The following is a 12,617-nucleotide window of genomic DNA, read 5'->3' as shown; positions in this document are numbered from 1 at the left end:
CATGAAACACAATGAGGATTTTCTCTTCCTTCTTTTTTGTTGCTCTAGATAATCTCATTCTTCATCTCTTCCATTCATATATATTGAGGCCCTTCTTTGTGCCAGGCACTGTGTTGGGCATGGGATATGTTCTTTACATATATCTTACCCTCAAGGAGATTACAGTCTAAACGGTAGCTACGTACATAGTAATTAAACATAGTGTGATGGGGGAAATACAGACTATGCCCGTAGTATGAGGAGGAATGCCAACTAGAAGAATTACCAAGGAGCTGACTCCTGTAGGTACTCCTGAAGGAAGGTAAACAGGAGAGAGGGCATTCCAAGAAGGAAACACAGGACATGGAAATATACAGTGGCAGAAGCCTACCACAGCACCTTGGAAAATCCATAGTTGGGTCTTTCCTGGATGTAAAAAAACAAACTTTGAGAGGGACATTGCAGGAGGGGGATGGCCAAGATGAGGCCATAAAGCTTCCACTTGTAAGATACCATGAAGAGGAGAGGAAGATCAGAGAACTTTTTACAACTATCACTAGGTTGTAGAAATTTCCTCCTCCTTCCTCCAGTGTGGCTTGCATCTTTCCAGCAATTAAGAAATTCTCATTCTCCCGGCGGTTGTGGCGGGAGTGGGGGGGGGCGGGGCATGGGCGGGGAAGGGCATAGAGAATTTGATATTGCTAGAGGCCTCTACTATTATCTTTGTCATTCAACAGCATTTCTTGGGTGCTTATTATAAGCCAGTCACTGACTCACTAAAATAAAGAAGAAGAAGACTGGCTCCCTAAGCTCAGGACCTCATGGTTGGCCCAGAGAGGGGGTCATAATAGGCAAAGGAGAGGTAACCTGGGAAGGACCATAATTTTTTCCCCTTTCTTGCTACTTGGGAATAAAATTATGTGTTTAAAATATACTGGGGGCAAAGGTATCCTGCTTCTTTCCCTGCAGAGAAGGAAGGTCTAGCCTTGTTGAAAGAACAGTATTCATGGAGACTTTATTCTTAAATCTTGCTTGTTTATATCACTCTCTGGAGTGTTTCTCATAACAGATCATTATGATCAAAAATTAACACCCACTATGATGAGAATGTCCATTACAGTGCACAGTAGAGAAAGGATGCTTAAGCTTGGGCAAATCCAAAATACCTTCCCCTTCATTTTCAAAAGTAAAATGGGAATGCATAAGAATTTTAATGCACTATAATCCATTAGAGGCAGAACAAATCAATGCTCTGAGAACTTTAGTTTGAATATCATTAAACTGTCCACAGTCAAACAATGACAAAAAATAATCAGCATGCCTTCCTCCATCGTGGGCAAGAGCAAGATAAAATGGATGTTATATCTGCTACAGCTTCAAATATTAGCCACCCAAGAGCCTCACCATTTCCTCAAATTCAGTAGATGTTCTCTGACTCTGAAAGACACAGTCGTTATGAAAACATTGCCACGGCTCAAACCCCACATTGGAGCCGACCCACATCTGCTGCATGGTAGAACCTCACTGCCAACTGTCCACTGCTCCATGCAGCTCACCTGTCAACCACCTCCCCACGGCAGGTGAAAGCAAGCACTAGCACCCTCAACTGCCGGGCAACCGCCAGCAGCCAAGGGTCAAGGCATCATCACCTGTGGTGAGGGGCAGTTTACTGAACCTATATTGAAAGGTTTTTCTGTCTAAATCCATCCAGGATTGCTTAAATGTCAAAAACTACAGTAGCTAGCTTTGAGTTCTGTATTGTAGAATTTGAACCATCTAAACTCCCTTCACCACAAAAAAGCTCGATGGATCTTGTGAACAAAACAGAAAGAATGTCTGCCAATAGCTGAGAAATAAATTCCCCCTTTCCTGCTGCTTGGACCACAGCATAATGAGGGCTCCCAAGCTCTCCTTGCAGTAATAAAATGGAATGTACAGTCTTTTCCTTTTGATGTGCTCCAGTTTAAAAGTCTAGAGCTGATGCCTTTTCATCCTTAATTTATCTTCCCTTGTAAATATTTCTTTACCACTTCTAATATCTTAAGTACACATTTTAAAAAATAATTCACTCCTTCTTCTATTTCAGTTGTATAACTTTATGCTATGGGTCAAGTTTTGGGCTAAACAAATATGCCTCCAGCTACAGCTCTGCAAATACCTCTGGCAGCAAATTAAGTCAAACAAATGTTTTGGTTGGGTGGTGAGGATGTTTTTTAACGATCTTCCTGTTCTTGTCTGAAGGCCCAAGGATAGAGTAGGTGAACTCTCACAGACTTTTCTAATTTTGTATTTTCTTTTTCTTGTTCTTTTCTTTCTCCTCCTGCCCCTGCCCCCTAACTTTGTATTTTCACCCACGTTAACAAACAGGTCTCTTTGTTGCGGTGGTTGGTTTACAAGCTCACCACCAGAGGGTGCTACTTGTTTGCTGCTGAAATTCATTTCACTTGGGCTTGAAAAATGGAAGCCCTGCTACTAAAGAATTGTCCCTACAACAGCTTGTAGAGGAACGATTTTCAGAAGGCCTGATGGCACCCTGGACTTCAAGGAATCTGATTCATTCTGATTTGGGCATTATTTATTTAGAAGCAAAACTGAAAACCTGCAGCTTGCACAAACCAAACTGCACTAATTTATATATTTCTTGTAAATCACTAAATGGGGAATGCAGTCATTTTTGCACTTCATGGCTTTTGTCCATATTTACTACATAACTATAAGGAATCCAGAATTCCAACATCTTCTTCATCACATAGAAGAATAAAATTACAAAGTAAAGAGAGGATTTGCTTTGCTATAACAACAACGTTAGCCTCTAACAATGAAACTTTTTACTTGTCCTATTTTCAGTCTACACATCTCCCTTTTCTGTTTTTGCATAATCTTGCTTTGGTATAACTTTTTAATTCTAGGAAGTATTTATCACCTTCAACTTCTCTTAGTGTATTTTTATGATTATCGGATATCTGTAATTAAATTTTTCACTTGATATTTTCTGGCATACACAAAGAAGTTACAGAGTTCGATTTCCATTCGCTTATGTGGAGTTTGCATCTGAAAATACTTCTAAATTGTGGTCAGAAACTCTTGTGTGTTGTCACCTCAATTGGCAAAGCAAATCAGTGGTCAGCAAAGGTTTTCTGTAAAGGACCAGGTTAAAGTAAAGATTTTAGGCTTTGTGAGCTATAAGGTCTCTTTCACAACTACTCAACACTACCACTGCAGCAAGAAAGTAGCCATAGATACAAATGGTTGGATGTGACTGTATTCTAATAACATGTTATTTCTAGGAACAGGTGGTAGGCTATAGTTTGCTGACCCATGCAAATGATTAATTTTAATGTATGCTTAATATCCCTAATGTATGCTCAATGTATTCTTATTGATAAAATTGTTTCTATTATATTGTTCTTTGATGATTTTTGTTCTCCTCACACAATTTTGACGTAGTGAGATAAGCCTCACTAGTTTATCTAATTTAAAGTTTCCAGGTCATTTGGAAGAGTATCACTGAGTTCCTTCTCCATAGCTTTCAAACTCAGAGAAGCCTTTGGCTTTCAGTGTGTCACTATATTTGTATCCTCTTATGGCAGAAGGAAGAGCTCTTACGGTAAGAGGAAATCAACAAGAAAGATGTTACTTCCCAGTGCTTTCTCCAGAGATAATATGGAAAGTAAGCAAAGACATAGTTTACCTTCAGACTGATGTGTGGCAAGAGGAGTCTGGGTCTCCTTTGAGTAAGACACTACTTCCCTCGGCAGAAAATCCACTTGGGTGACCTTTGACACGCCCAGCTTATGGAGTCTTCTTCTGTAAGTAACAAAAAATAAATGCTTAGAGATGGAAGACATTCCTTGCAGAAGAGCTATCAGTAATATAAAGAAAGCACTAAAACAAACAAACAGCAAATACCCTCAGCTTCTGAGTGCAAGGTGCTGGATCATGAAGCAGAACTGGCTCTGGGCTAGAGAAGTCAGGACACGTGGGCTCTTGGCCCATGTTGGCCCTAATATACGGGGTGATGTCAGATAAGACCCTCAGTTTTCTTATCTGAAAAGTCAAGTCTTGGTCCAGTTTACATGAGACCTCTTCCATTCTGAGCATCCCCGATTCTGCTTGGTTAAAATTTATTCAGGGAACTTTCACTTACAATACAGGATTCTAGTTTCTTAGGCAAGAAGGAGAAAGGGAAAGTAATGCTTCTCAAATTTGAGAAAAAAAAAGAGAGGTGGGTTCCTTAATGGTGTAACACTCTCTTATTATAGCAGTGAGGGGATTATATTTCAAGAATTAGTGTAACACTTCTCATTTCTGCAGAATAGGAACTAACATAGATCAGCATGTAAATTTGCTTGAAAGACACACCGATATAGAACAGATGAGTGAAAAGGGGCACTGGGCTCAGCGTGATAAAGCCTTAGAAGAGCATTCTAGACCTAACTGTGACCATGTAAAAAACCATTTCTGAATATTTATGTAGCACTTGAAGGGGTTTCAGCAGTCTTTAGATCCATTATGTTACATGTTTTTATGACACCTCTATGAAGTATGTCGATAGATGTTATCAGCTCCATTTTACAGGTGAGGATAGTGAGACTCTGTTAAGAGATATACCCAAGTATATACAACTCACAAATGGTAGAAGAAAGGTTATGAGTCTTGGTCCAATGTTTTTCTACCAACCAAAACTCCTAATTAAGGTTCTTACTAGTGAGTCCTTGAATAGCTGTACAAATCTGAAGTGCCTCCTAAGACATGCAGGAAGCATCCAGTAGTGGAGGTATAATAGTATCATCTGGTGGTTAAATACATAGACCCTAGCCCCACCATTGAACAGCTGTGTGTGTCTCATCTTGAACAAGTCACTAAGTTCTCTGTGCCTCAGCTTCCTTATCTGCAAAATGGAGACAGAGGTACTTTCTAATATGGTTGTTATGGGTAATGTATATGTACTGCATACACATAATGCATATGCCACATATATATCACGTAGTCATATGTACATAATTTACAAACATATATTTTAAAACAGCTTCTGGAACATTGTTTTTAGTATATAGTTATTTTAGTATACAGTTGTATTATTAGTATTAGACATATTCTACAGTATTTCTAAAAATTTCCAGGCATGGAGTGTGCATGTCTCTGTGAGAGAAAATGAAAAAAAGATATACTACCCATTTAGCCAAATTCCTGTATTCTCTAGCTCTCTAGGAGCAACAGAAGTATACTCTATGCATATTATTGTCCTTAATTGTTACCAGCAGATGGCACAGCCTTATTTTTCTTTAAATTATTATTAATAGGAATAAGTGAGAGAATGCATGACACAGCTAGGAATTTTCACACACAATTTCCCAAACACTGTAGGAAAACAAAAATTCTTCTTGTCTATGAGTTACTAAAACAATTGAGGTGAGATCTAAGTGTGCTCGAAGTAGGTACAAGCAAATAAACAAACAAATGCTGGACATTTGTTTGTTAGAGGACAAGCCTGGCTGGCTGTCTCTGTGGGTCTAGATGAATGTGACTACAGCCCAAGCTCCATGCAGGCCTGGGCCGCATGGGCCAATTTCACTGGGATCTCCAGGCCACAGAATGCAAGAGAGGCTGCTGGGCCCAGGCTGAGCTTCGCACAAGTGACAAACCTTGCAGCCTCCTACACAGAAATGGGGAAAGCACATACTACGTATCAGAAACAAAATCAATAAACGAGGGAAAAGCCTCAAAGTTTCAAAGTAAGATATTCAAGATATTATTTTAAAACCTCCTTGGGTCAGAAAAGAATGTTTTCCTGCCTGAAATGGGTCTTTCTTGAAGCATCTAAAGAAGAATACATGAAGAGACATCACAGGCATGCTTGAGGCAAAGCCTCTCCGCAGCTTACTAGTGCAGAGCATCTTTCTGAGGCCCCAGTAGATAAGTTTTTATTATAAACAAGGAAGTGGAAAGTAATTCACTTCAAATTAAGGCCACCCCAGCACAGAGAGATCATCCTAAACCCTCGACTTCCCTGGGCACCTGAATGAGACCCAGGGAGCTCCAGTTCTGGTTAAGTGGTAGCTATACCTACAGGCAGGAGTTCCAGGGCATCTTGCTAACATGAGAAAGCAGAAGGCCTATGTCATTTAGGACCAGCAACAGGTGCTGGACAACCAGAGGCTGAAGTGTAATTTGATACTCCACCATAGTAGACTGAAATCAGCAGGTGAGACCTGTCATGCATTCATTAAAACTGGGTTCACAGCCCTGCTTTGAACTTATAGCTGAATGGTAGGAGAAAGCTTTGGACAAGTGACAAACTTCTCTAAGCTTCATGTTTCTTACCTGTAAAATGGGTACTTATCATTGAGTTGTGAGGACTGAATGAAGACAATGCTTATAAAGCACTTAGTTTAGTGCCTGGTACATATCAAGCATCTCTTGGCTCAAGCAGCTCTGCTTTAATTTATATTTTTTGAGGATTATAATAATGTTTATAGTTGAAAAAGAAAATCAGAGAAAGCAGATTTAGGAGTGTCCTAAATTAAAGATTCCTCAAGATTAGTAAGATGATCTCTGACAATGAAAATCATACTCCCAATTTCTTTACATGAGCACATCGACAGAATGTAGCCGTTTGGGAGAGTTCCTTTGCTTTTCCTTAACTTATTTTCCTCTGAAACTTGTATTTTCAAAATGTAGGTGGAGTAAGTATGTTTATCCCACTAAAACAAAATCTTCTCTTTTCTCAATAATTATTGAAAAGTTTCAACCACTTTTTCACTAATGCTATGTTTATGAGTTCAGGGTCCCAACTGTACCCAAGCCATCAAAAAGAAATAAAAGCTGAGTTGTGATCATGACAGTCTCTCAACGCACTGATCAGCTGATACACCAATAGCCTTGTGGTTCTTCTGGCTTGAAGGTGAACCTGTCTCAAATAATTTATAATTTTAAAGCAACTCCTTAGAACACTTCTTAGAAGGTACTGGTAGATTACTGTAACTTTCCATATGATCTTTGGATGGATGAAGCTGCATTAATATCAAATGCTTTTATTCTTTGTGCCTATTTTCCTGCTGTTTTAGTAACCATGGACTTATAATATGCCAAACACTTTTCATACATCATCTTCTTTTATCCTCATTAACATTTTATATTATATTCCAATTTTACAGATAAGAAAACTGAGGTTCAAGCGATGTTAAGAAATTTTCCAAAATCACAAAGGTAGTGACAGAATTAGGCCTTAGCTCTATGCAAAAGTAAGTCCCAGGGCCATCTACTTAAAAAACTTTGAAACTGTACTTAAAACACCTTGTTCTCCTGCGTGTTCCCTAATGCCTTATGACCATCCACTCATTGAGGCAAAATTCTTAAAATCTAACATAGAGATCCAAGCATGTGTGATCATTTTACAAGCATGAGAAAGAATTATGAGAAGTAGCCTGATTTAGATTATCAGGACATCATGAAAGGATTATGTTTCTGAGTTTAAGTATCACACAATCACTCCCAGCCCTAGCAGGTCCAGAAAGAATGACCAGAAGGTGGCAGCCTTTCATAGTAAAGACCTTCTGCTTAGGGATGTTCTCTAAGTTAAACTAAGCAAAGGAGAAAGAAGACAGCACTGTGGGATTCATACCATTGTAGTTCCCGTGCCTTCTAGTTAGGCTACAAACTCCATGCTGGCTCCTCAGTTCTGACTCTGTGATACCTTTCCTGCCACTCTATCATCCCTCCTGCATGGCTCATGCCCTGTTCACTGTACACCCAGATACTGCTACCATAGCCCTTGGTACATGTCACTGTATAGTCCTGTGTGGCTTTATGATGGGGATACCTTCTAAGAATTGCATGTTAGGCAATTTTGTCATTGTGCAAATATCACAGATTGTACTTATGTAAACCTAGATGCTATAGCCTAATACACATCTAGGCTAGTGGGATTCAAATTATTTATGTCCTGGCTGACATGGCATCATTTTAAAATCATATAGTGTATTTTCACCCTGGTAACATATTCCAAAATAAAGGAGTTTATTGAAGCTTTAAAATTACTGAGCTATAATGCTTTAAATAACTGCGGAAAAACAAACAATTCAATATGACTTTGCAGTACAATAAAGTCTCATATGTTTGGATTAATTGTGACCAAAGAAAAACTAAATGAGAAATCCTAGAGCAGAGATTCCCAAAGTGTGGTCTCTGACCCCACCAGCAGCAGTACCGCTTGGGAGATGGTTCACAGTCTCCCAAGTGGCAAGTTCACAGTCCTCATCCCAAACCCACTGAATCAGAAATTCTGGGGTTGGGGTCTGGCAATCTGTTTTAAGAAGCGTGTCCACATCTGCCTTCCCCACTTTCCCTGCAACCCCTTACTCTGGTGATTCTGATGCCCACTAAGGGTTGAGTATCACTGGCTTAGAAACATTAGAGTGGAGAGATGGAAACTTCATTGTTTAAACAGACCCACTTGAGCCTCCCACCCTGCCATCAGATTCCAGGCTACTGCAGAGGCTTTTGTGCCACTGAACAGGCTAGTTGTTTTCAAACTTCATTTATAAAGTTCTATGAGACAAGCCAGGTAAAAAGATGAGGGAGAAAATGAGAAGAGGGCTGTAGAAAGCAGACTGCAGTATACAAAAATATTAAGAAATTGGCTCAGTAATCTTTGCTAGATATAAAACTAAAAAGTCAGGCAGACAATTCCAGACTGGGCAGTAGAACCACAGATCCTTGACAAGCTGACCTGGTCTTGTCCTGAAGTGACATGGAACCAACATCTCCCCAGAGCTAGGGTTGGACCTCCCCCCGAGAGTTTCTTTTCACCTTGTCCTGTCAACTTGGCTGAGCAAAGCCATATTGCACAAAAGTCAAAATGTTTCTTCTGAAAAGAAAAATCAGGTCTTAATAGAGAATAAATAATAAAGCTACTTGAAGTTTGAGAAGGTTATTTGCCACTGCTTAGGGTGCAAAGATGTCCAATTTACCACTAGCATAGTCCAATCCACTCATGTTCTGTCCATTTGTCCTAGATTGGACATTATCAATCACGAGAAGAAAATAACTCTATTGTATGAATCACTGTCCTCATTCCTCTTTCCACTTCTGGTTCAATTGACACTTTGTCTATTCACTCACAATAAGGTTAGTGTGGCTTTGCTAGCTACTTAAAAAGTTGTATTATCTAAAAAAGATGAAGCTCCAAGTGTGATGTAAGCCTGGTCTACTTTGGCTACTAAAGCTGAAGAAAGTTAGGGTTATACAAACTTACTCCCAAACAAAAGCATGAGAAACATGTAGTACATCACAAATAGAATTCTAATAAACATACTCCAAGTGGCTCTCCTCTCATTTCAAAGATAAAGGAAATTTTGAGAAAAACCCGAATAGTATTTTGGAATGTTATGAAAACCTTAAGTACTATCTTTAGTACTATGAAGAATAAATTCTTGTAAAGCATAGAGTTATCTACTATGCTGGAACACTGTAGCTTTGTCCCCATGTTTTGCAAAGAGCTCCATTCCTTTCAGAATTGTAAAGAATGGAACTTTAGCCTCTGAAATAATTGCATCTACATCCTGAAATAGGAAGAGAGGCACGTTTTTGTGCCTACATGTGAAGACCTAAAGAAAACCCACTAGATTTCAAGGAAAATACTATCTAGTTACCTTGAAAAATAAAGGCAAAAAATTTAAATGGAAAAATAATTTTGACATGTCAAGGACTGGATGGGGAACTGGCTATGAAAGATAAGGAGAGGTAGCAGAGGTGGTTGACCAGAAACTTAAGATCAAGGCTGCCTTAATTTTCTTTTATTAAAATAAAATTAACAGTATGAAATATCCTTCTTTAAACTGTATAATTTAGTGGTTATTAGTATATTCACAAAGTTGTGCAACCATCACCACTATCTAATTACACGACCTTTTAGTTACCCTCTCAAAAATCCTGTGCCTACTGGCAGTCACTCCCCATTCCCTCCTCTCTGAACCCTTGACAACTACTAATAATATGTTTTCTACTTACTTTCAAATAAATAGAAAAATACAAGATGTAGCCTTTGTGTCTCACTGTTTTCACTTAGTTTAATATTTTCAAGATTCAACAATGTTGTGGAATGTATTGTTATGTCCTTTTTATTGATGGATAATATTTCATTGTATGGTTAAACATTACTTTTAATCTATTCATCAATTATTAGACTTTTTGTTTTTTTCCACTTTGGGATATTATGAATAATGCTGCTGCAAACATTTGTGTCCAGTTGGCCCTCTGAATCTGCGAGTTCCACATCTGCATATTCAAATAACTGCTGATCAAAAATGTTCAAAGAGAAACAATATCACAATATTTAAAAATATAAATTAAAAAAATACAGTATAACAATAATATATGTAACATTTACATTGTATTCAGTATTATAATACAGAGATGTTTTAATTTATACAGGAGGATGTATGTAGATTATATGCAAATATTACACTACTTTCTATAAAAGACTTGAGCATACTCAAATTTTAGTAATGGGGACAGTGGAATTCCTGGAACCAATCACCACAGGATGTGGAGAGAGAACTGTATACATTTTTGCATAGACAGATAGTTTCAATTATCTTGAATACGTATCTAGGAATGGAGTTTCTGGGTCACATAGCAGGTGATTACATATTTAACTTTTTGAGAAACTGCAAAATTATTTTCCAAAGTGTCTGTACCACTTTACATTCCTGCTAGTAGTGTATTAGGGCTCTACTTGCTTTACATCCTCCTCAATTTTTATTATCTGTTTTTTTTTAATTATAGTATCCCAGCGAATATGAAGTGGTATCTCACTTTGGTTTTGATTATTGTTTCTCTGATGGCTAATGATGTTAGGTGTCTTTTTCTTGTGCTTACTGGCCATTTGTATATCTTCAGTGGAGAATATGCCTATTTGAATTTTTGCCCATTAAAAAAAATTTTTTTTTAATGGTTGAGTTGTAAGAAATGTTTATAATTGTGGATACTAGACCTTTATCAAATATATGATTACAAATATTTTCATCCATTCTGTGAGTTGTCTTTTAGTTTCTTTGTGGTGTATTTTGAAGTATAAATATTTTCAATTTTAATGAAATCCAATATATCTATTTTTTCTTTGGTTGCTTGTGCTTTTGGTAACATATCTTTAAAAATCATTACCCAATGCAAGGACACCAAGACTTAAACCTATGTTTTCTCCTAAGAGTCTTATAGTTTTAGCTCTCACATTTAGGTCTGTGATCTATTTTGAGTTAATTTTTACATATAGTGTGACATAGGGGTCCAACTTCACTCTTTTGCTGGTAGATATCCAGTTTTCCCATGCTTAATTTTCTTAATGTTTAGAGATAAAATCAAACAGGAAAAAAGAGAAAAGCTTCTGTCTTGAATGTTGATTTTCATTGATGCCACTTGCCCTAAGCAGGTGCTAAATCTGACAGATGAAGGATGGATTCAAAGGGTGTGACACTATCACCTGCAAGAGTCCCAGGGGTTATAAAAGCTCTCAGAACACCTTCGCATGACTCCCACCACTAGCGTGAGCATCACTAACATTCCACTAAATCAGTTAGATGCTATACAGTTCACATTCTGATACTATGCTTTCTGACAAGGAACTATATACAGATAATTTGATGTTTCTGCACTTCATATTTAAGAAAAGTTTAAAAATTGCAAAAAGATACCTGTACTACCTCTATGACTTATAAAGGAACATGACAGCATTGGAGAACTAGCTTCAGACCGCAGAAGTTCTAGGAACTAGCTTCAGACCGCAGAAGTTCTAGGTAAAATGGCTGCCATTTTAATGTCTGAAGCTAGTAATAAATGCCACTAGCTAATCCACAAATAAATGCTATCAGAGAATATTATACCTTTTATGCATATTACAAATATTAGAACATAAAACTTCAAGATAGACCTACTCTGACACTAATTATTTATACATATATAATATGTACATATATATGCATATATACATATAATATGTACATATATATGCATATATACATATATATGTATATATATAAGGTATACATAATGTATATATTATATACATACGTGTGTGTGTGTGTGTGTGTGTGTGTGTGTGTGTGTGTCAGAATGCAAGAATATGTACCAAGAGGCAGAAGAGCCAGAATTAAAATATACTTCAGGAACTGAAGAAACTCCTGAGATTCCATGAGCTGTGAATCACATATAACACTCAGCAATGGTGTCTGAATAGGAATCTCAGAGTGTTTAATAACTGAACACTATAATGCTGATGGGACATTGGTTAGATCTGGTGATAGGAGAGGAGTATAACAGGAAGTTTCTAGAGCAGGAATGACTCCTGAAAGGCAAGCAGATGAAACCAAGAACAGATGTTGCTATGGCTGGAATGTGTCTCCTCCAAAATTTATATTGAAATTTAAACCCCATTGTAGTATTAAAAGATGGGGGGTCTTTTGGAAAGTAATTACCTCAGGAAGGCTATTCCCTCATGAATTAATTAATGCCTAATAAAAGGGCTAGAAGAAACTAGCTTAGGCCTTTTTTCCCCTTTTACCTTCTGCCATGTGAGGATATAGCACTTGCCTCTGGCCACATGAGGGTGCAGCAATAAGGCCCTCACAAGACGCCAAATG

General features: G+C 37.9%; 1 protein-coding gene across 5 annotated transcripts in view; it reads right to left on the bottom strand.

The window, feature by feature from the left end:
- DYNC1I1 (dynein cytoplasmic 1 intermediate chain 1) overlaps window positions 1-12,617 on the bottom strand; it is a 328,200-nt gene that overhangs the window by 230,196 nt on the left and 85,387 nt on the right. For all 5 annotated transcript variants that reach the window (XM_003921229.4, XM_074379474.1, XM_074379472.1 and 2 more), the window contains one exon: window positions 3,671-3,786. In XM_003921229.4, coding sequence (XP_003921278.1) covers window positions 3,671-3,786 — 116 coding nt within the window. The remainder of the gene's footprint in view (window positions 1-3,670; window positions 3,787-12,617) is intronic.

The sequence above is a fragment of the Saimiri boliviensis genome, chromosome 10, assembly GCF_048565385.1.
Source record: "Saimiri boliviensis isolate mSaiBol1 chromosome 10, mSaiBol1.pri, whole genome shotgun sequence".
Lineage (NCBI taxonomy): Eukaryota > Metazoa > Chordata > Mammalia > Primates > Cebidae > Saimiri > Saimiri boliviensis.
This window is presented reverse-complemented; position numbering and strand designations above follow the sequence as displayed.